The 24,211-nt window shown below is 45.6% G+C and overlaps 1 protein-coding gene across 2 annotated transcripts in view; it reads left to right on the top strand.

Moving 5' to 3' along the window:
* Window positions 1-8,366: 8,366 nt before the first annotated feature.
* FZD3 (frizzled class receptor 3) overlaps window positions 8,367-24,211 on the top strand; it is a 53,532-nt gene continuing 37,687 nt past the window's right edge. For both annotated transcript variants that reach the window (XM_086461701.1, XM_086461700.1), the window contains exon 1: window positions 8,367-8,555. In XM_086461701.1, coding sequence (XP_086317827.1) covers window positions 8,367-8,555 — 189 coding nt within the window. The remainder of the gene's footprint in view (window positions 8,556-24,211) is intronic.

Here is a 24,211-nt window from a genome sequence, read left to right as displayed (position 1 = left end):
TGAACACCTCCAGGGATGGTGACTCCACCACCTCCCTGGGCAGCCTGTTCCAGTGTTTGACGACTTTTTTTGGTAAAGAAATTTCTCCTAATGTCCAATCTAAACCTCACCTGGTGCAACTTGAGGCCGTTTCCTCTCGTCCTGTCGCTAGTGACTTGGTTAGTAGTTTGGTACAGGCTCCAAAGGAGGTAAAGGCCTGAGCCGTGGCCAGGCCAGGAACTCCTCTAGGAAACCAACCCACAAAGGAGCAGAGTGACCCAGTGAGCACCGATGCATATGAGCTTGGAACACCCATCATGCAATTAATTCATGAATAGTGGGTGGCTCCTCCAAGACTTGTTTCTGAAGGAACAAAGAGAGTCGTGGGTACGAGGAGTCTCGTGCACACCTTTCCCATTGTATGCAATTTGACTACGAGCCAACCACTTTATCCCATAAATACGACAGCCCAAGTGAGCCTCCTTTGAGCTCTCCCTGCCAGGCAGCGTGGCTGCACGGCGGAGATCTCCCCTTGAGCTGGGATGCCTCTCAAGGTTGCTCCTCGAAGCAACGAGATCCTTCACCAATGACAGATCGTTGGATGAGTCCAATTTGAACTCTCCCTGGATGGCAACTGGACTGCACGCCAGGCAGCTCTCCCCTTGAGCAGGGACCTCTCTCAAGGTTTGAGAGTGAGTCCTTACCTGGGACTAAGAGATCCTTCCTTACCCAAGGCGGCGAGACCCTTTATTCACAATGGAACCTCAGTAAGTGACCGATAGCATGCCGAATTAATGCTAATGAAAGCCATGTCTCTAAATCCTTTAGACATAAACGATTGACCAAGTCTGGGACTAAGTCTGGACCCAGATGCACCTAAGACTCCTTTCTGAGAAGAAATTTAGAAAGCAAGGGGGTCTCTTCTGAACCTTGTGACTCAATGGGAGGTTTTCCTTACCCTTTCTGTTCCTTCCATTAGACATAAACGGTTGACCAAGTCTGGGACGGAGGTTGGATCTAGCCGCACCTAAGCTCCATCAGGAGTTTAGAAAGCAAGGGGGTCTACTCTGAACCTCTTGACTCAACCAGGAGGGTCTCTCTTACTCTTTTGCATCTCTGGTCTCTGTGTAAATCATTCTAAATCAATTCTAACTCGATTTTCCTTTGTAGGTTTCTTCCATGTAGTAAGTAATACAGTGAACTTTGCCATCAAACTTTAAGTCGCACTTTTACAAATTAATATTAAAATCACTTTTGCTAACACCTTTGATGGTGATTCTTTAAGCAATCCACATCACTCATCCGCAACAATATGGTGGGCAAACCCTGGAACAGGTTTCCTAGAGACGTGGTCAATGCCCCAAGCCTGTCAGCGTTTAAGAGGCATTTGGACAATGCTCTTAATGATAGACTTGGATTTTTGGTCAGCCCAGAAGTGGTCAGGCAGTTGGACTAGATGATTGATGTAGGTCCTTTCCAACTGGTCCCTTTACCCCACAGCGTCACTCAGCTCCAAAGGACCGGTACCCTCTTTGGCCTCCAATAAACCCTGCGATCTCCCCTCCCTGGTGGTGTCAATACCTGACTGCTCTCCTCTGTATCCTTGCTACAGATGTTCTTCAGGATCTGCTCCAAGCCCAGAAACACTGACTCCCACTCCTGCTCCACATCAGTCTCTGTGTGTCCTGCAGGGCCAACATCCTCCCGGGAGCTGTCACAGCACTGTGTAGTCCCAGTGACATTACACCCGAGGGCACTGATCAGTATTGATCCCTCACACCTTCTCTCCCCTAAATAAGACAACAGCAAGGTCCCTTTTATCCCTAGAGAATAAAGCATTTCCCTTTCTACCCCAGATCTCACTGGGTTTATATTCTGTTACGCAGTTGGACAATCCATGATGCTCTCACCTCAAAGTCCACCAGAACGTCCCCAGTCCTGCAGCACATAGTTACACTGCCCAGCGTCCCCATGTCCTGCGATGCCCCGACAGCTTTCCCCACCCCACTTGACAAAGCAGTAGCAAACCCCAGCTGCTCAGTACTTGTGACCATAGATACCAGTGCTTTTTACACCCATTTACCAAGTTCATACTCTTCACGTGATGTCTTCACGCCCAGTCCCTTCGAGCTTTAATTTTTCTAAGTACTCCTTCCACTCACACACTGAAATCTCTCCCGGGACCCAAAGGCAACAACAATCCCCTCGGGCCCCAGGCAGATGGGCAGACCCTGGGCCCTTTGTGCCTCAGTGACCCCCACCGCAGCGTTTACACCTTCTCCACCGGGTGCATCAGAGACCCCCCTCCTCGCAGCGTGCTGCACACGGGGGTCTGCCATCTTCCCGCCCCACTCCCTCCCTGCATCCTACCGAATCTGTCATCCCCTCCACATCCCCCATGGAGCATGTACCGCCTTCTCTTTCCACTCTCCCTCTCCCTCCCATCGCATTTGTACCCCCCTCCCCATGCCACACCGCACGTTTGTCCCCTCCTGCCCCTCTCGCCACGCACCCCCCGCGCGCCCCACGCTCTCCCAGGGGATCCGCACACCCCGTGTCCCCTCAGACCTCGCTCACCCCCGAGCTCTCGGTCACCCCCGCGGCCCCCAGCGCCGGGCCGGGCCGCCCCTCACCTGCCTCCTCCCCGCCCGCGGGCGGCGCGGCCTACTCCTCCCGCAAGGCCGCTTCCCGTCGTTATGGCAACCGCTTCCCGCGCCCCCGGGGGAGAGCGCCAGCCAATCAGATCCTACCAGCGGCGGGGGGGGGCGGGAAGGCAGAACGACCGGCCGTTCCGATCTACCTAGCAACCTGCTCCTGCCCGTTTTGATTGGCTCGTTCTCTTCGGCAGGGAGAGGGGCGGGGCGTGGCAGGGCGTGACGGCACGGGGGGGCGGGGCGTAGGCGCGGGGCGGGGCGGGCGCTGCGGCGGGGTCGGGCGCGAGGAGGCGCGGCCGCTGCCTCCGCTGCCGCCGCCGCCACCTGAGGGAAGAAGCGGGGCCGCAGCGGCGGGACCCCGCGCTGAGGTAACGGCGGGGCCCCGGGCCCTGGGCGGCGCGGAGGGGAGCGGGATGTGAAGATGGGCAGGGGGTTTCCCTCAGGGATGTCGTTCTTTCCCCCGCACGGCGGTCTCCTCGCTCGCCAAGAGGCAGAGACACCCGCTCCCGGAGACGGCGCTGTGGGGGGCGGCCATGAAGCGTCTTCTGGGCGGAGGGGGGGGGGCGGTGAGCGGAGCGAGGGGTTAGGTCCCCCGCTGCGGTGCAGCGGGCGACTGAAGGACAGGGGATGCTGGTCCTGTCCTCCGCTGAACGACATGGAGGTGCTGGATCCACCCCCTCTCCCTCAGCAGCGCCTCGGGGCCGGGAGGTGCCGGTCCCGGCCATTCCCGCTTCCCCCTGCCCCCGGCCAGTGCGCTGGGGAGCCAGCAGAAGGGGATGCTCGTCCCGTGCATTTCCCTGCCCTTTCCCTTGGGGACCCAAGGACGGGGGGATGCCAGTCCCAGGTACTCTCCCTCCTTCCCCTCGTAGTGTACTGGGGACCCGGGGCGAGAGGGATGGCAATCCATGTGCTCCCTCCCCCTATTTTCCCCTTGCTCTGTGTGGATCCAGGAGGGAAGGGCACGCACAGGGGACCTGGGGAGGGTGGCGGGGTGTGTGTGTGTGTGTGTGTGTGTGTGTGTGCTCTTCCCCTTCTCCACACACACACACCTTTTCTTCTGCGGTGCATCGGGGACCCGAGAGGTCGCTGGTCCCGCACTGCCCTCCATTCGTGTGGCAGTGCGGTCGCCGTGACCCAGGAGGGAGGGGATGCTAGTCCCGTGCTCGCCTCCCTTTTTGCTGGATCCAAAGGGGATATTAGCTCTGTCCACGCACTCTCCTTCTCCTTTTGCCGTGCAGCGGGGACCCAGAGGAAAGGGCTGCTAGTCTTATGTACGTACATATCCTTCCTTTTCCTTTGCAATGCAGCAGGAATCCAAGAGGATGCTAGTCCCATGTGTGCACTTGTTCCTGTTGCCTTTGAAACACAGTGAGGATTCAAGGGGAAAGGGGATGCTGGTTCAGTCGGCAGCCAACCTCCTCTGCCAGCCTAAGGGATGAGAGCTAGCTCCCCCTCCAGTTCCTTTAGCTTGCCATGCCATATGAACTCAAATGGAGAGAGATGCTGGACCTGTCCCTCCACAGACATGGAGAATCTCACCAGGAAGGGTTTCTGCCTTTCCATCCTCCCTGCGGGGAATGGAGCGGAGACTATCGTGGTGTCACTGTGAGGAGGGAGAGGGGAAGAGGAGACACTGTGCGTCTTCATTCTGCCCTGCAGTGCACTGAGGAAGAGCGTGGAAGAGTGGGAGAGCATGTGCCCGCTTCCCTCCGTGGTCTCCTAATTGAAATGGAGGGTGTGGGGGATTATAGTGCAGTTCTTCCTTAATACCTAACAGAAGTGGAACAGGGGAGTACAGCACTGGGGTTTCTTTCCCGCTGACTAATTAAAATGGAGTTGGGAGAATAATGTATTCTCCTTTTCTGCCTTCATGTGGGTGGGAATGGGTCGGGGAAACGCTGCCAGTGCTTGCACGCAATGAGTGAGTTCCTCTCCTTTCTCCGCGATCAGACTTGGGTGGGGAATGACTAAGGTGACATTCTCCTCTTGTCTTCTTGCTTATACAGGAGTCTAGTTTCTTGTTTTTTCACCTCATTTCTCTGGGACAGATAACCGTGAATTAATCCACCTACATATTGCCTTTCTAAAAGTCTGATGACTTTTTTTTCTCCTTGCTTCCCCTTGAGTAACTTCAAAATGTATTTGGAAAGAAAAAATTCCCTTGTGGGAGTCAACCCTTTTAATTCCACGACTTTCACTCTTTCTAATAGTCGTCTATGCGGGTCTTAATTTGTCCTTTACAGCAGGAATTGGATGGGCTGCTTATGATTATAAATAATGTATAAATCCATAACCGCACTAACAAACTAGCTGTTTCCTACCCCTTTTGGCCGCAGTTTTTTGGGCAGTGCCTTGGGGTAGACGGGTAGGTATCCCCTCCTCCTCTTTTATTCCCAGTGTCATCGAAATGGTTTTGTTTTGGTTTGATATACATATAAAAACAACCACAAAATTTCCTATGTGGAGGCTTAACAAAGAGTATACAGAACTGGAGCTGTGGTAAGAATCTCTCTTGACACTAAAGGTTGCTTATTACAGCATTCGTCTGTCTACACCAATTAATAGGTCATCTATATGCTCGTTTGCAAAACTTTTGTCTCCTTTCGCAATGATATGGTTGTCTCTTTTCTTTATTTCACCTAGTTGTTTTTTTTTTTCTCCCCATGAAAGGGCACTGCGTGACTGGGCTACATAATCTGTCATTCTTTTCTGGCTCTAGTAAATCTATTCTTCATTTCCTTTATGATACTCAATAGTAATAAGATCTTGAGCATACAATGGAAAAATCCTGAAAGGACATGATGAATTTTTTTCTGCTTTTTGCGCAGTTAAAACTTTTCGTGGCTTCTTGAGTCTTAAGTTTTTGCATGGTTTTTTACAGTTTGAGGTTGTGGGGAAGTCAGAGGATGGGTGGATCTGTTTGGAATCTTTATTTTGAATGTCATTAATATGATGATTGGGGTGAAGTGTTCTTGGAGTTTTTCCCAAGACTCTAGATCCTGACCTGGATTTGCCCAATGTTTGTGCTTCAGACTTTAACAGAATAACCGGTGTGAGCACGGTTCATCCTATATTGCTCCCAAACCTGCCTTACGAAGTATTCTCTCTGGTCACTGCTGGAATGGCACCTGAGTTACGGGGAGCGTACTAAAGCACCGGTTGCTAATCCACACCCCAAGTGGGCTTCACTGAAGTTGTTGAATGAAGTTTGTTGGAGTCAGTGGCCAAAGTGTTTGGGGAAAAAGAAAAAGAATTACTTGAAGCCAGTGTTCTGGAGATAACAACGAACTGAAAAGGCTTCTTTTCCTGAGTTTGGGGAACTGTTATTAAAATGTTAAAATCAAAGGACTAGATTCAAAGGAGATGAGGCAACTTGTACAAAACTAAGTAGGAATGCTGCCTGGAGGATGGGATAGTTCAGGCCTTTGGGTTTTTTGAGGGGTGCCGAATTCTTAAAAAATCAGTCTGAGAAATGGCTTCCTTGGATCAGAAGGATGTAGCTTTTCAAGGCCACATGAACTAGAAATTGGACTAAGATCAGGTGTGGTCAGATGGAGCATGTCTTAAATATTGTGGCTAATTTTGATCTTTTTGATTCAGTGTGGTGACTGCTCTTCACAGCAACGCTTGTGTCTGTGTATAAGCAAGACGCTGTGATTTGAGCTGTGTTGGTTGGTTCTACCACCTGCCTTCAGGTGTGGATAGTTCTCTTTTCTGCTTTTTTTTTTTTTTGGTCATGTTTTATTTTTCCTAGGTTTGGGACACTTTTACTATTTATATTCTTTATGTACTTCAGTGCTGCCTCAAACATGGCTTCCCCGTCAGTAGCTGCGAGAGGAAGCAGGCTGTGAAAGCAAGTTGCCAACGAACTTAATTTAACATGGTTATGTTTAGCATCTTGGGCTTTTTCCTATTTGCATGTTTGTTTTTACCAGCCTGTCTTGAATAGCTGCAGCCAAAAACATTGCCTCACGTGCTCTTAAAGAGAAGCACAGAACTGTTTAGATTGGAAGGAACCTCTCAAGATTGTCTAGTCCAACCCACAAGGTATGTGAGGGTTTAAAGAGGTTTATGGTATTTAATTTTGCTGACCATAAGATGGGCCCATGTAAACCCAAGGGTGCATATATAACTTTTTTGATCGGCTGATACCAGCAGAAGCTTGGTAATTAACTCTTTTGTGTCTCTTGCTAAGTTTGCATTAGGGAGAAAGGAAAAACTTTTTCCCTCTCTGATGTGTAGAATTTATTGCCCTTCCTGAATATCTAAAGGAAAAACATGACTCTCTCAAAAGGAAAAACATTGCTCTCTCAAGATGAGTCTGTTCAAATTTGTGCTTGCCTGCTCTTGGGAATATTGAGGGAGTACTTGGGGTTTTCTGGTTCAAACAGAATTTCTAAATTTTTGTTACCTTTTTTAACCATACATTTTTTTAAAGCATTGGTTAGAGACTGAAATTTGCAGATTTCACTGCTGTAAGACAATATTGTTAGAAGAAAAGGGCCTCTCTGTCCTCCTCTGGCTCTGCAACTTCTCCCATGCTTTAGCCTCTGAGACTGGAGTTTGTTTCTCCAGTGGTTGAGCACGATGGGCTGAGTCCCTGTTCCGCTCCAGCCCCTTAGTGCTGAGAGAAGGCAGCCCCAGCCCTGGGGAGCGATGACTGTTTAAATTGGCTCTACAGGTCGAGTGGAACTGGCAGAGCAACCGTACGTAGCTGCCTTGGCGATTTCCCTCTTCGGGGGTGTGTGGAGAGAGGGGTGACCAAAGAACACCGTCTTCTGGCGTGCCCTTAGCTGTTGTGACGGTTTCTGGAGAGAAGGGCATGAGAGGTGTGTGCAAGTAAAATGGGTCAGAGACAACCAAAAAGCTGTTTACAACTAGGCTGGAATTACACAGTCGAACACAGGTAGCCAAACCGTGACTGTAGCTTGTTGGGCAGAACAGTAGTCTTCAGTCCTGCAAGCTGGGACTTGCGTGTTGGTGGCGGTGACTGTTTTGTTTTTGTTTTGTAATTATTCAGCAGAAGTTACGAGGCCATGCAGCTGAAGAGATGCTATCATTGGGAATGTACCAGTGGAGATGCTGAGTCATAAATAGCTTGGTTTCAGTGTGGTCAACAATTGGAATGCTCGCATGGTTAAATTTAAAGTGTGGGGTTTCCTAAAAGTATTTTCTTCATAGTAAATACAGTCCCCGTTTTCACCACCCTTTTTGGGTAGAGTTTTACAGCACACCAGCTTTTTTTCCGGCAGAAATAGTCTGAAACTAGGATTAAAACTTGTCAAGGGACCCTCTAGTCTGCACGTGAGAACTTGAAGCAATTCATCTGCCAGGGTATTTAGAACTAAGATATTTTAATCAATTACAAGGCTTTTTACTGTATTCTGTGTTTTCTGTTGTAGGTTACCTAAGAAAAGAAGAACGTGACTCGGCTGCTGCTCTGTCATGATGGGGTCAGTTGTGTGGGAATGTGGTTAAACGTTTTAATACCTTGACCTCACAGATGCTATATAATACTGAGAAAAGAAAAAGCAAGATTTCTCACACGTGGGTCTCAAAAACATCATCTCCTGGACTGAGCTAAGAATGTTGTACACCAAGAGCATTCCAGTTTTGAAGAACCTGAAACAAGGACTGAAAACATCACCGTCGAAGTGAGAACTGGGGGTACATGAGGAGCTGAAAGAGCTTTCTGACGGGGCTCAGTAACCGGCCCGTTCCCAGCGAGGAAGGATGGCTGTTAGCTGGATGTTCTGCTACCTTTGGCTTTTGGATGTTTTGGTGGGGCACACGAGAGGGCACAGTTTGTTTTCTTGTGAGCCCATCATCTTGCGGATGTGCCAGGATCTGCCTTACAATACCACCTTTATGCCTAATCTTCTGAATCATTATGACCAGCAAACAGCAGCATTAGCAATGGAGGTAAGGCTATTTTTTTTTCAGCAATATATGTATTTTTGGCCTTTAGTTGGCAAATAATTGGTAACAGAATCCAGGAAGATACTTATCTTGATGGTTTCATTGTTATTTCTAATATATTTTAAATATAAAACCAAATACCACTTGCATAAGACGTAGTATGTACTAAAATATTCCATGACTACGAAATTTGCCTGATTTAGTATAACTGAGTATGAAATACTCTGGATGTGTTTGTGTGTTAGTCTGTTACTTTAAATATTTAGACAGATCAAGAAAGCGTGTTTTGAATGGTCTGTCACTTAACTAAATGCCAGAAAAACAGCATCCTGAGCAATGAACCGAAGATTTTTAGATCTGAAGACTACGCCCTTTGGTCGCTTTGTAGTATTTGGCCTTTTCTTACTCTCCTAAAATTTGGTGTGAAGAAAATGAGAATGATAAGACATACCATGAAAATAATGGAAATTGCTCATTTATTAGTGCTGCTTTTCTCAGCTGCAAGAAACTCTGTTGCCTTGCAGAGAGTTTGATTAACCTGTTTCTGTTCCATAGCCTAGCAGACAAGCTTTTAGACTGGCACTTTCTTGGTTATAATAGTACCTCACTACTGTCACCATTATTCCCCAAAACCTTCTTTGGACTTACACATAATCATTTTCTCCTTTTTTAAAAAAAACCCACCACATTTCCGCTCGTATTTCTCTAACCTTTCTTTGGAGAACTTTCTTGATGAGGCTTCAGCCACACACTTCAGTCTCTTTTTATCCGTAATCTAGTTTATACAAGACTTTTGAGTTCACTCAGTCTGTTCTCTGTGCTGCCACCCTGCCTGAGGAGTTTCCCTACTCGGTGTTCTGTGATCTGACTGACGCTGATGGGCATTCAGAATGTGAGGCAAGTCTCGCAGTCAGCCTCTTCAAATTTGCATGAGAGATTTGTGCAGATTTGGTTTATTTGTATTTTTGAAATGCTTGGGAATCCTTGCTGGTGGGTATGTGTTGCTGTACGCTGAGAACAGAAAGAGTAATCATGTGTTTTCATCTCTGAATGCTCTTCCTGACAATAAGGAAACTGAATTTAATTGTTCTTGTGAAATAATATAAAGCCAAGGCTTTACATGGGCTTTCTGCGGAAGAGTTGTGAACCAGATTTGATAGGCTTTTTACTGTAAGGAGAAAATAGAGATTCTTAGCCTTAAATTTCCTTTGTTTGAAAGAACTATGGACTTGCATTTCAGTGGCTCATTTGGATGTGACCAGGGATCCGAATAATACTAAATACGTAGCAACAGGAATTAATTTTATTTCAGAATTTGTTCTGGTAAGTTCTGAGGACTTTTGAAGATTTAACTGCAAGAGGAAAAAGGAAGCCAAAGCAAGTAAGCAAGTTTAGTCTGTGAACAGCTAGGTGTGAGCAAACTGTTTCACTTTGAAGGTGGAACTTAGGACGTTAAAGGAATCGATGAACCCAGTTGGATTGAAGACTTCTGGGAGTTGGTTTGTGGAGGTGTGGAGATAGTGGGGTTTGTTTTTGTTGGGTGGTGGGAGCAGTAGGTGTTCACCTCTTGGAGTGGAAGTGGATGATCAGTGGAAGGCTTTCAGGGTCGGCGCAGCTCAGTATTTTCTTAAATGATATAGAAGAGGACGTTAGCAGTAAGGTAAGAAATCCTGTTGCTACTGTTGTGAGTAACTTAAAGCTAAGGTCAAACCAGGATGAAGACATGTAAAGATCTAGAGATTATGTGGGAGAAACACTGAGTTTCCTCAACAATTTTATGGCTCAAAGTGATAAAAATGCACTTGTTGGGGGGAAATAGTAGTCTTCACATCAGTGGTGGCGGTCAGCTTATCTCATTTGGCTTAGGATGGTTTATTCTGTTGAAATGTCAGCTGAAAGATCGACAGAGCAGTAAGAAAGCCAACAGGAAAACCAGGCATGTGGGATAACTAGGAAAGAAATAAGGACCAGACATTACAGTGGTGTTATACAGTCCTGTGGATCACAAATTGCAGGAGCATTGTGTGAAGTTTTGAGGTAGCTCAAAAAAAAGGTGTTTAAGCTGAAAGAAGGCTGGAGAAGAGCAGGAAGAATGACCACAGGCCTGGGAACATCTCCGTGTGAGGAGCTTCGCCTATGGCAGGATGTTGTAGCCTGCTTTTAAAATGGAAAATAGAACTCCCAAACCACCACCACCAACTGCCACCCTAAGTGACATGCAAAGGCTTATGGGATTGGCTGTACATTGCCCCTTCCAGCGCAGGAGCTAGGCTCCGTCAAGTGAAGTTGCTGGAAGCCAAGTCAGAACAAAGAGGAAGAGGTGGTTCTTCAAATAGCTGGCAGTAGAGCTGTGAAACCCAGACAGGGCTGTGGATGCAAACTGGTTGAGGAAACTGGACTAGAACTTGGAAGAGAATGCTGAAGAGGGTGACTAGGTAGGGGTAAAAAACCCCAACTTCTTCAGTATCCAGAGTCCCTGAATTTTGGTTGTTAGAGGGTATCTCCCTGCCTGTTCCCTTTAGTGTCATTTCATGGCTCTGTTACCAATGAATTTCTCTCAATTATTTCATGGCTACAGTACTATCAACCAGTTCACAAGCCACCATGTGAAGATGTACTTATTCTGTAACCTGTTTTAAACCAGTTTCCTGCTAATTTCATTTAATACCCTTTTGTTCCAGTATTGTGCAATATTGTGCTGCAGTTAAATCCTCTGTTACACTTGTGATTTCGAAAACCTCGGGTTTATCCCGCAGGGTTTTCCTCTCCAAATTGAAGAATTCCAGCTGTTTGGGCTTTCTTCTTGCAATTCTGCTGCTTCGTTCATGTAATAATTTTAGTGTTCCTTTTCCGAGCCTTTTCCTCGCTGGGGTACAGAGATGAGAATGGCAACAGCGCTGCAGATGTGGGCACACTAGGGATTTCTTTATAAGTAAAATCACGCTTTTTCCTGCTAATAGCTTCCTTGTAATGGCCAACGTCATGTTCATTTTGCTGGCCTTTGTTGCATGTTAAACCAATGATTTCGGAGAACTGTCAAAAATATCACTTTCACTAACAGTCTGGTTATGGCCTCTGTTGGAATCAGAGCAGTAATTATAGGGACCCTCAGCTTGAGCCAGAATAACTGGTGTAATTGTTCTTATCTTCGTAAAAGAGCTTTTCTGCTACAGCGAGGGAAACGGTCGAGGAGCCAATGTTCCTTCTCTGCACTCCATGGCCTAAAGCTCAGCTTCACAGTGTGAATTAGCTCACATGAAACACCGTGCTGCTGCAGCTCGCATCCTAGCTCGATGCCAAAGCCATTCTTCGAGTTAGCATGGGTGTGTTGATGTCGTGGGAGTAGAGGGTGCTCCCTTCTGCCAATATAATTAGGATATAGACCGGTGGGTTCAGCTTGGGGATGGACTGTGGGCTGCTTCTGAATCCGTCATGAAAAGCGGTGAAGGCTGTGGAAGGAAACGAGGCTATTATCAAGCTTAAATTCACGGTGCAGGGGCCTGTGCCTCCATTGCAGGGTTTTTTTTAAGGGTTTGAATATGAAAAAAAGAATGAAAAGCCACAGGTTTTCATAAGTGTATTTCCACTCCTTGTATGAGCCTAGATTGCCCCTTAAATCTGTACTTAGCGGGAGGGAAGTTCTTATTATTTGGCTTTTTAGACATTAATTAATGTTGCAGGCAAATGGACGGAGCACTCAAATTTTGAAATGAGTCAAGTCTATTAAAACTGGCATTGTGACATTTTCTGGTAAACATCTCTCATCTCCCAAGCCCTCCCTGACTGCTGCGAGCATAAAATAATGCAGGGGCAGAATCAGCGTGCTCCATCGTGTGTATTGGGGGGAAGGCCTTGTGATTCTCACGGGTTTTCAGTACCGCTTTTTCACAGTGGCTCCTAATAGAACCCATAAGAAAAATTCAGTTTGCTTGTACTGGAAGAGTACAACACAAGAAAAAGTGAATGTGAAGCAAGAAAGAGAACTGCTGTTGTCTTACCAGCAATAAATTCAGTGTACTTCTCTTCCCGTACACTGAATTTCAGCTTCACTGAAGGAACTGTTTAGAAACTTTGTTATTTCTTGAAAACCCAGAAAGTCTGTAAGTTGCCTTTGCGAGGGTTTACGCTTGTGTGATTCCTTCATAATTGTAATAAAGGCTAATGAGTTATGTCATCAGTGTTGTCTGGTTATGGAGCAGCAATATTGGTGTTAACCATCTCAATTAAACAAAGAAAACCAGGGTATTACGTCAGGAGCCCCTCTCAGTCCGTACTGTCATCAGTTTCTCTGCCTTTATTGACTCCTAGGAAAGCCAACGCCTTAAGCTTTCTGCCGTGCTACATCAGCAAGGCCTGCTTTAATCGAGGAAGCCTGAAGGGATTTCTGCACTCAAGGGCCTGGAGTGTTACTTTCTCCCCAAATAAAGGGGACTTACTCCTTCTGGTGGAGGACAAACGCCAGAGGCACTAGTCCAGCCTCCGTTAGCATCTGCTTGGCTACAGCAGAGACAAGTCAGTTCACACTGCTGCTTTCCGAGAGGAGCAGTGCTGCTTCGTAAGGACGGACACACCGGTGACGGTGGAGTATGGAGACAGGAGATGCTGGGTGGAAAGGGCACGGCCTTCTCGGAGCCTCCTCTCGGCCAGGCTGAGCTGTCCCTGCCACGAAGCCGGGAGCTGTCCTGCCCGCAGGCCTGCAGGGCGGCCACCGGCCTCCCGGGCCCCACTCTCTGGGGTCACTCCTTTTGGCCGCTCTGCCCTGGCCTCTAAAATGTATCGTGAGGTATTTTTAGGTTTTCCTATAATCTGCTAGCAGGTTGTTTTAATAATATACCCATCTAGCATTGTCCATCTCAGCTATGCTGTTAAAACTGCCCTCTAAATACGTTCATGATAGGAGCGTGACATTGAGATGCTGCTGCCACAGTTCTGCTGTGTTACACAGATCGTGTGCTGAACGAGGCAGCAGCGACGATCAAGAAGTTAAATTACCCCGATCCCCCTGAGGGATCTGACCTTGTTTACCCTTCTCTTGGATTTTTATTGCTGCAAAGAATTATCTTCTGTCCCTTTTTCACTTAATATTCCTTTGGTCTTGAAGAAATTGCTTATGTGTAAGATGAGCAAGCAGCGGTTTTTAGCTGCCTGAATGCAATTTTTGTAGACAAATATTTTTATCAGAGAACATGTAACTTGGTAGCCTGTTGGAGCCTGGGAGCATGCTATTAGAGCTTTGTCACTGATGAGGAGAAGTGGTTTAATATGATTTCCAGCCTTTTTGCAGTTAAATATACTGCCTTCCTCTTACCCTGATTTTTATGGGACCTCACAATGATGCTGAGGATCAAAGAGCCTTTAAAGGACAGGACCCAGCCATAGTTGAGGGCTAAATGGGTCCCTCTGGGGGAACGCAGTCTTTTGGGATTATCCCGGAGGTCAAACGCTGCAGAAATGAGAGGGTGCAGTTACCACATGGGCAGAGGAGATAACGTGCTCTTCCTTTGCGCTCTCTCACAACTTCCATTCCCATTTTGCTTATCAAAAAAGAGCAGCAGGAGGGACTCAGGGATGCACCGTAGCGGGGTTGGCCAGTGCTTAGGTGGGAGATGCAAAGGGGGAAATAGAGAAATAATGTTATCCCGCAGTTGTGTTGTTTCTTGCAGTGTGACAGAGGTAGCTGGAAGGGAGAGAAGTAATATTGACTCAATCGCTCCTGCTTCATCAGTGTGGCAGGATTCACCAGCTGGGAATCATTGGGTTAATATAAATAAATTATCCAATCATGGAGTTTTGAATATTTAGAAGCAGAGCTAGTGAATAGGTAATGGACTTCATCACAGAATCTGCAACTACAGATGTGAAGACGTGATTTTTTCATCCCCCAGTTCAAATTTAGTGGTTTCTTGCTCGTACTGATCCTTGCAGAGAATAGTGCCATTGACCTGCCGCAGAGCAGAGGTGTGCTGCAGGATTTGCATGCCCTTGCTAACTATATTTCTCTGTGTATAGCACCATTTCTTTTTTGTGACCATATATATTTTTTCCTCCTCCCAGTAGTGATCTTTGGAGTCTTAATTTTTTTTTTTTCCTTTTTTTTGAGTGGAAGAGAACCAGATTATGCTTAAAAATGGCATCAACAGAACACACAGCAATGTTTATTCTCAGCCTGGTATTAGCATCTAGGACAAGAGTGAGGCATTTTTCCAGTATAGGTAGGTCAAGCACTAAGTGGCTCATTTTAGTGGTGTTTCTCAAACAGCTTTTCTATCAGGCATCTATTACTACTGATTTCAGCTAATCGGCGTGGAATATTGTCTCTCAGTTCTTGCTTTGCAAAAAAGCCAGGGAGAAGTGTGCAAAATTCACGGATCGTGGTTTCTATGATTGTGATTCCTGCCTTCCCTGAGCTAGGGGGTCATACTGCCCCATTCCTCTTCTATTTCTGAGCAGGTTTTTTGGAGACAAGTGGGAAGCATCTTTTTTTCCCACTGATCAGTGAGGATAGAGAGAATGTAGGGTGGAAAATCTCTTAACTCCTTCCCCTCTTAATTCCATCTTTATTCCTTTCCACCCCCCATCTTCTTTTGCCTTGCCCGTGCACTGCACCCTCCTAAATTTCAGCACGTTCCCTTGGCTTTCTGTATTCTTCTGTCAGTTCTGCATCCAAAACTCATAGAAGTGTAAGAGTATAAAGCTAATGGAAAAGTAGGTTTTCATCAGCTGGTGTTTGTAAGCACTCTAACCTCAGGCACTCACTTGCAGTAAGGATTAATTTTCTCGAGTGTGTGTGACTCTGATGCCCACAGAACAATGGACCTGTACAGGATCATAAGAACGCCAGCACTGCGCCAGCTGGTTAAAGCCTGCTCTGCCATCAGCTTTCTGTTCTCTTATTCCCACTCCTAATTTTTCCCTTAGAAATAGCCATGTAAAGATATGGATTGTTTTCTTGTTAAACGAGAATGTCTCAGAGCTAGAATTGCCAAGATGATTCCACAGAGAGCAGGCAGAGCGAAGGAGTGCCTGATGATGAACTGCTCAGAAATTCTCGCTTTAGGAATACCTGAGGCTTCTCTGAAACGCATCAGCTCGTGGTTTCAGTCTTGACCTGTAAAGGGTATGGGCGTTGTGCAAAGGCGGTAGGAACCTTGAGTGGGTAAGAACAGTTTGGGAAGAACTGGAGCTGTTACATCCCCGAGTAGATCCGTACAAAAATGAACATGATCTGACAATTTTGTAAAATGAGGCTTCTGAGGAAGCTGTATCTTGAACATAGCCGGGAACCATCTGGTCTCGTGTCGGCACCGTCAATTCAATCCTTTTCACACTGAGAGCCAGTGAGCTTCAAGATCATCTGAAGGAATATGGAATATTCAGTGAATACTGAAGCATTTAGATTCTTTGGAGAGGAAGAGCAGCCACATGAGAGGATCACAGATAAAGCATAGAGCTGTGCTTAAGCACCTACTTTGAAGTTGGTGGAGGCTTAAATGAGGAAGAAAGGGAAAGAGCCTTGTCTTTGGCTAGAAATCTTCCGAAGCAGTTAACCCAAACAGAGCCATACCCAGGGAGAGACACACAAAAGATGGACTTTTTGGCTGCTATTCATGCAGTGTTTTGTGTTTGGGAGAGCATTGTAATTCTGAAAACCAGAGTGTCAAATATGGACTTAGTGAGGAAGATGTCGCTCAGTGCGGAGGTACCCGCATCCACAACGGCAAACCCCATGGATCTGTGGACCTAGATCATACCTGAGCGTGTGGTCCATCCTGGTACAACAATCAGAGGGAATTTAAGCTATGACAGGCGTTTTAAGGTGGAATGGATGCTTGTTTGATGTGAGCAATCACCATGCTGAGTCTCTGGGTTTTTTTTTCCTCCGGGGGCTGTATCGTTGCACTTGAAGAAACCAGAAAAAGGTATTACAGTGCTACGCTGTAGAGAGCAGCAGGAGAGAACAGAGTGCTAAAGAGACGCTCCTCCCTAGAAGGAACACAAAGAACAGAAGGGTTAAAACTTTGCATGTAGCTCATCGGTGGCAGCAGGTGTAGAAACCCTTACTGCCCGTTGCCTGGCCAACAGACCAGTTCACCAGAGAGGAATTTCAGAAATACCGTTTCCTAGACTTTTGTTTGTTAGTGAGAACAAGATGCCATGTGGATATTTTCAAAATGTGGACTAGTAGCGAGAGAGAAAATGAAGAGAAGTAGGGTTTGGGTGGGTTTTTGTTAAATCAGAGAAGCTACTGCTTGTACATTGAAGATGAATTCTGTCACCATGGTCATATTTTCTTGAATAAAAGATTAATTCTGAATGATGATTCAACTGGAAATATGGAAACGAAGTTTGGCCTTCGTAGTTTAGAGCAAGCATATGAAAAACGCATTAGTTTTGTGTAATGATTCAGTTTAAAGTAAATGATCTACATCTTAATCAACATCTATTCACAGTGGGCTTGTTTTCAGGGTCATGAAGGCAGATGGCTCTGCATTGTGGCTAATTCTGTAGCAGCTGGTAGAGGCTTAAAGAGGAATTATTAGGAAAGGTGGAACACACATGAATTTATTTTGAGTAGTTAAATGCCAGCGTACTTTATAGTCACTTTTAGCTTTCTATCTGCAAGTGTAAACTCAGAAGCAAAAGAATGTTGTGCCAGAGCGTTGAGGGAACATTGGTCTTACCCAGGAATTTCCCATTCCTCTTACCTACCACAAGGTACAGACATTCAGTCCTGTCTTTGTGTGTTTTTTCTCTACCTTAAGCAAAACCAACCAGCTGATTCTCTTAGATGCAGCTGCCGTGGGACAAAAGCCATGTTTATATTGGATATATACAGGTTAGTGTTTGTTACAGTGACGAGCCTTAGCCTGATACCTAGCAGTGTCATGGGGAGGATATAGTTCTGCTGTATTTGTCCTGAAATAGCTGTGTGTGTACACGTTACATTCTGTCCCTCGTAAGGCAGAGACCTCATGTGTCCGCCAGAGAATCAAGTCAACGCTTCTGTTTAGTCCAAGTTACTAGCAAGGCCTTTTTTCTTCCCCCTTTACGCTCTTCCGATACAAAGATTGTTTTGATACCTCATTTAGAACTTGTCACCTGACAGAATAGGTTGGAAGCCCTTTAGTTTTCCGTCCTTTCGACTTGCCGTTCTTTCAGAACATGCTTTTTTGTGCAAAAAGTTGGCAGTGATGCAAATAACGGTGGGCTACTTAAAAGTTGTGTGGCTTGGCTAGGATGTACTTTTTATTTTGCTGGTCACTTGGGAGTGGTGGGTTTTTCCTTGCTTACTGTAGTGTGTGGCGATGGTTCCAGTTATAGGATAGTTGGATTCGAAAAGAAAACCACAAAGACTGATGAGATGAGAATAAGTAGGAAATAACAACTTAAGCACTGAGGAGCAGTCGTCATAAATTTTCCCATTTGTCTTGCTGGTACGGCTGCAGTTTTCTTGTTCGTTTTGGGAAACGTTTGTGGTGATTTTAGAGAAAGTTAGGATGGCTTGTATGGATTTGAATCATTTTTGCATCAATGGGAGGTTCCTGTCTGGCTGTGAAGCTCTTGTGTTCTGTGGTACGAGAGGAAGAATAACTCACCAGAGCATGTTTTTAACGTTCAAAGGACCAATCTTCTTAAATTCACATGTGCCTCGTTTGTGTGCTGCTGCCTTACTCCCCGTTTTGTACCCTGGTCATTGAGAGATGCAAATGCAGGAGGGTTTTGTGACTTTCTGAAGGAAACCGAGTCAGCGTTTGTCCTGCATCTAGCACCAAAACTGGTGCAGAAGGTCAGTAGCCTGTGGGCTGCAAAATGGCTGAGGAGCCCAGGGCTCTTGAACTGAGTTCGTTATTCAACCTTGCAATGCTTTGGACCTGCAAAACAACATTTTAATAAGCTGTGCTTTTAAAGCCTGTTATTTGGCGTGAGAGGGAAGCTAGTAGAAATGCAGCTGGGGAGGAGATGGATAAACAGAAGAAGCTGGGAACAGCGCTGCGGTGTCAGACCAGAGACCTGTTCAGCCTGGTGGTGTCACCCGGTGGTGGCCCACCGTGGGCGCTGTACGGAGCAGGTAAGAACAGGTCGGGTGTGTGACGTACCTCTAGCCAGGCTGTTCTTCCATGTTCAGCAGTTTGTGCCTTGGAAATGGTGTCTTGTACTAGTAACCTTTGATGTGTTTTTCTACAAATGTATCAGTTTTCTTCCTGAACTCATACATTCTTTTAGCATCCACACAAATCAGTGGCAAACAGTTACGTAAGTTAAAGGTGTTGTGTGAAGGATTTGCTGTTGTTGGTTTCTTTTTTTTTCCTCTTCAAAGCAACCTCCTGCTGTTTTTGTGTTCCCGATTTTTGTGCTGAAGATAGAGAGAGCAACTGGACCGTGTTTTTCCTTTATGTATCATTGGTGATTTCACAGAGCTGTTTCATGCCTCATCCTCCTGCTGTCTTTTTTACAAGGTACAAGAATGAAAATATGCCATATTGGTATTTTTGTGTAGTATATGGACACGATGCCATGTTAATACACTGGCTGTAAATCGGCTCTGTCGGGGTGCTCTTGCAGCAACAATAACGGCTGGGCTGTCCCCGTGTTCTGCAGGACTCTTAGTGCAAACTGGCTCTGCCTGTTTGAAGCCGTAGCTCGCCAGCCATCTTCCTGAAGCTGCAGTGTTTCCAGTTATCTGTGAGTCCGGTTTGAATTGGTGTTTCCAATCTGTGAGGCGTGTAGAAAACATCTTCAGAGCCCATCAAAGCCAGGTATCCAGCATCTTCTCAGGAGAACCTTCTCATGTTGGATTTGGGAATCAGATCTGCCCAGTTTCTCTGTGGTCTCGTGTAAATTAATTTGATGCAGTTACGTGGACTTAAAACTAGCACCAAGTTGGATACTCGGTCCTTGGAGTTTTATTTTTCATTTGTAAGACTTTTTTTTTGGTTTCACTGTAGGGCCTAGCGCTGCATATTTAACGATGCCTTTCCCATTTTGTTTCCCATCTTATGAATTTGGCCATGATACTCCCTCCTCCTCCCTGCCCCTGTCCCGCAGAGTTAGTTCCTATGGTTACCCCCCTTTTGTGGGGTGACAAAGGTTGGCATCTTGATTCTCCTGAGCCAAATTCTGCCCTTTGACTCTCTCCCCTTTTCACACCCCTTGCTAAGCTTGGCCTCTTGCTCTGCTCGGAGGCTTGTCAGCGAGGGGTTCCCATGGAAACGAGGAAGGAAATTTGAAAAGAGAGGAGGGGAGAGCAGAAGCACAAAGGGCTGGTTAATTTGAATTTGAACAAGGAAGGAAAGCTCCTTGTAGTTCATCTTTGTGTTTTGTAGAAACCTGAAATTTATCTTTTAAAAGTTGCTTTCAATTTGTAAACTTGTTTATATTCCCTGTTTCTTGATTTACAGAACAAAAGTTGTCATGTTTATGGCACTGAGCAAGGAGAAACATCTTTCTTTCTAAATTCAGTGAGAGAATTCGGTCATCCGTTCAGTTAGCTTTTTCCCCCTTGTGGGTCTGAAAGCATCATTCACGTTTTTGATATTTTTCTCTGAAAATGTATGACATTTTTTCCCTTTATAATGATTCAATCAATTATCCAATATCTGTGCATCCTTTTTTGTGGAGGAGTGGATGCATAGATGCCATTCAGAATCAGCACACCCTTTTGGCTGTATCTCTGCTCATGATGACTATTCCTTCTGGTTCCTTATTGTCTGTTTTTAGCATTGTGGTCTGATGTGGGCAGGTGCGATATGGAAATGTAACTGCAGAGAAGAATCTGGTCAAACAAAGTTTGACCTTGGATTTCAGTTTTGATGCTTTCTGTCAATAATGAAGGAAAAAGCGAGAAAACAAAAACGCGTGTCACGTGATAGTGAGTGCGTTTTGGGACATTTTATCTGCAGATTTTACAAAGGTGTTAAATAGCGAAGTTCGACACAAATTTCTGAAAGAACAGTGAAGTTACTTTGTCTTCCTGTAGCTTTTTGATTTTCCCCTGTAGCTTTTTGAATGACAAATAATCTGTCTAGTTCTTACAGAAGAATAGCCTTTACCTCAGGTAGAAGAAACACCATTGAAATGATCTGATTTGAAAATTTGTCCTCCAGCTGCACTTTTACAGAGTCTTTTGGACAATATACTGAAAAATCTCAGGCCCTGAAGAGGACAGAGACGTCCTCCTTAGTCTTACTTTGCAACTATGGGCAAATTATTCCTGTTATTCAGAATAACCTTAATTAAGTGGCATCACAAAAAGGCGACATAATTCTTCAGATCCATCAGTTACTTTTTTCTGATACAATGGGAGGCAGTTGCTTTTGTGTGGAAACAGCAAACCCCTGGGCTTTTAAAATGTAGGCTTTGGTCCCCCTCTACTTTGTACTAGTTGCCATTAGTAGCCAGGGTCACAGAGGGGACTCGAGAAAGGGGCATTGAAGCGAAGCCAGGACTGTAAAAGACCCATGGCTTGCGCTTCTCCTGCAGTGGTAGCCGATTCCTCTGACACAACCTGCTGGACCCATCGGAGAGGAGCCAGTGTGATGGCTTAGAGGACACGTTTTTGATCTCTGGGTGTTAGCCCTCATCCGTGAGGTGAGAGGTGGTGGGAGCCAACTATGAGTGAAATCAGCAAAGAGCTCTTGAGCAGAACTCATCATGAAACGTTAACAAACACACGTACATACCCTCCTATCCCCTCTCCCTTCCCCATCCTGCTGCTTTGGAGATTTGAGAGACAAAAGGAGCCGGAAAGGCAGCTCTGCTGGATGAACTTCCTGGGGTTCTTCAGAGAGACCTCTGCCCGGTCTGCTGCGGTCTGCCAGATGAGCCTTGCTGTGACTAACCAAACGGGGCTTAGCACAGCAGGCTTCCAGCTCTTTTCGCCTTCCCTACCTTACAGCCCCACACCTGGTCTTTGCTCAATTGCATTTGCCATCCTTGTAGACACAGATATATATAAAAAAGGGATTTTGCAGCGTTGGGCGGTTACTCAAAGAGGCATCCACGGGAAAACACACTTCCCACTCTTGTCTCTTGCATCACCCTCAAATGCTTACGTCTCCAAGCCATTTCATGTGGTCTTGCCTGTTATCTGACCTGCGTTGTGTAGTTTGGTCCCAGTGCTTCCATTCTGGGTCCCGGTGCCTCCATTCTGGGTCGACGCCCCCATCGCAAACACCCCCGCAGCACATCCCGCACGGAACCTGCCACACAGAGCGCATTTACAGTGCTTGTGAGTCACTTGCTGTTGGAGGGGTGTTTTGAAGGGGTCCTTCTCCCACAGCACCCGTCGATATTTGCTTCCTTTTATTCTGTTGAACTGGGACAGAGTTTGGGTCTATCATCCCTCATAGGGGCCTCACAGAGCAGTCACATAATCTTTTTGTCTTCCCTTGTTTCCTTCCATCCGTGCCCTCTCTCTCCTCCCACTGTTTGTTAATCCCGTTATTGTGTTAGGTCTTGTCCTACTTGGCTACCAGTGTTTCCAAGACATGCAGGATACACCGTGGGAGCAATTTTCCCCAAAACTGTGTTAGTGATACAGCAGAGAGCTAGGCACAAACTTCTGTTCTCAGCAGGGAGAAACTTCTGGACCTTTGAGGGCAAAATATTATTTAATCTATTCGGAGAGAAGCAAGCACGCTTTTAGGGTGCCGCAGAAACAAATAAACGGAGGCACTGTGGGAATTCCTGTCAAATATTTATCTGGTAAATTATTAACTGTAGGGAAGAAAAAATCAACTTTGGGAGTTTGGTTTTATTCTCAATTTGATAGTTTTGGTGAGGCTTTCAGAATTGGTCATTCAGATGCTTGTGAGGCAGATACAGCTTGCTGTCCAGTGGAGAAGTGTTGTGCAATTGCAATTATTTGTAATTCTTTTTCCCTGTCCTCCCCTGTAGAGGTTCATCTGTGACCTCATTAACTTGGCACTGAATGGGAGGGGTAGTATTCCCTGATGAATCATAAATTTTAATTTACAGCTGTTCTGTGAGGACATGTTTTTTTTTAAATGGTTAATGGTTTAAAAATGGTTAAAAATTGAATTCACCGACTAGTTATCTTAAAGCTTCTGTTTTGAGCAAAAATGAATTTTCATTTCATATGTTGGAGTAAATTGAGATTTCCTCAGTCTTAACTTTTCTGGTCTGTGTTACTGTCTGATGAGGTAGGGAGGCCTGTTTAGTGGCCCTCTTGTAATTCTGTAATTCAATAATACCACAATATAGAAAGTTGATCCTGAGATTGAACTACCTAGGTAACCTTTTATTTTGGTAATGGCTTTATTGTACTTGCTGCAGTAACAGCAACAGTACAGGATGACTCTGCGTGGATCCCCTGGTGACACTGGGAGATACACTGTTGGTCTTTTACTCAAACTTCCAGGTAAATATACACGTTTTCCTGAATAAAATCTGGATTATACTATCATCTGCTCAGGTCTACCCAATTAATGCATGTGACGAGTACTACGTACCGCAGTTTTACTTCTCTTGTGTTAGAAATTGGCTAAGATAATCACAAAACCAGATATAATCCCCTGGGAATCCTTACAATCAAAACAGCCTGAAACCTATGATTGGTATGTGAGAGAGAGGAGAAATGGTAACAGCTGTAGCAGAGTAACTTTGTAAAATGAAGTGGAAGGTGCTGTTGAATTGAGATTTGGAGACGGTGCAGCTTGGTTTGGACTGGATCCTACTCTAGTAAATGCATACAGGGGCCAGCAGGGCTGCCGAGTCTGTACAATGTAGACCACACATCCAGGGAAACCATCCTGAGTGATTCATGCATGTGAAACAACCTGCTAATTTTTAGAATTAACTGTACCAGAAGACAGCTCGGTGTACTAGACTGAGAGTGCAGCCTTCCTGGAAATTAAGCATGAGGGAAAGAAAATAAATAGTTGTCAAGCCAGGAGACAATATGTTTTAAATATTGCCCTGTGAAGTAGCCTTAATTTTGAGGCCTGAAGATGCAAGTTTTCTATCCAACTGTTGACGTGTGTGTATGTCTCTGTGTGTGTGTGTATGTCTGTGTGTGTGTGTGTTTCTGCTGGTATGTGGATATACCAGATGGTTTGTAATGTTAGATTAAGACACAGCTGCTAAAATGTTAGCATTCCATTTACAGATAGGTCTTGTTTGCTATTCAGAATAATCTTCATAGCGTTAATCTAACCGATTAAGTTCTTATTTCAGTTTGCATCGTATTATTTATGTACATAGTTGTGTTGGGTCATGTCATGCTCTGCTTCTTTCCAAGCCATATATACCAAACCCCGTGGCTTTTCCGTTGTTAGAGGTGCATTACTGTATTACCTCAGTACTCCTTTTGATTTTCAATTTGGCCAGCAAATATCGGGCAGAGTCAAGGAAAGTTGTAATGTGTAGCCAAACCCATCTGCAAAATCATTTGGCACAACTGGTTTTGGTTTTTTATGTAATAGCACATTACAAAGCACCAGTCTGAGTGGGTATTGCAGGACCGTTCCGTGAAGTATTTCAGTTAGATTCATTAGGGGCTTTCATAGGAGCCAAATGAAGTCATTTAACTATGCCCAAGGAGATGTTGATCCTAATGTAGCCAGGTAAGACACGAGAGTTTTTGAATAGTAATTCGTTCTTTGAGAATACTGGCTGACGTTCATAGCTCAAGCAGTAAA

This window comes from Leptosomus discolor, chromosome 2, assembly GCF_034619465.1.
Source record: "Leptosomus discolor isolate bLepDis1 chromosome 2, bLepDis1.hap2, whole genome shotgun sequence".
NCBI lineage: Eukaryota > Metazoa > Chordata > Aves > Leptosomiformes > Leptosomidae > Leptosomus > Leptosomus discolor.
The sequence above is the reverse complement of the archived record's forward strand: the minus strand, read 5'-3'. Positions and strand labels throughout refer to the sequence as shown.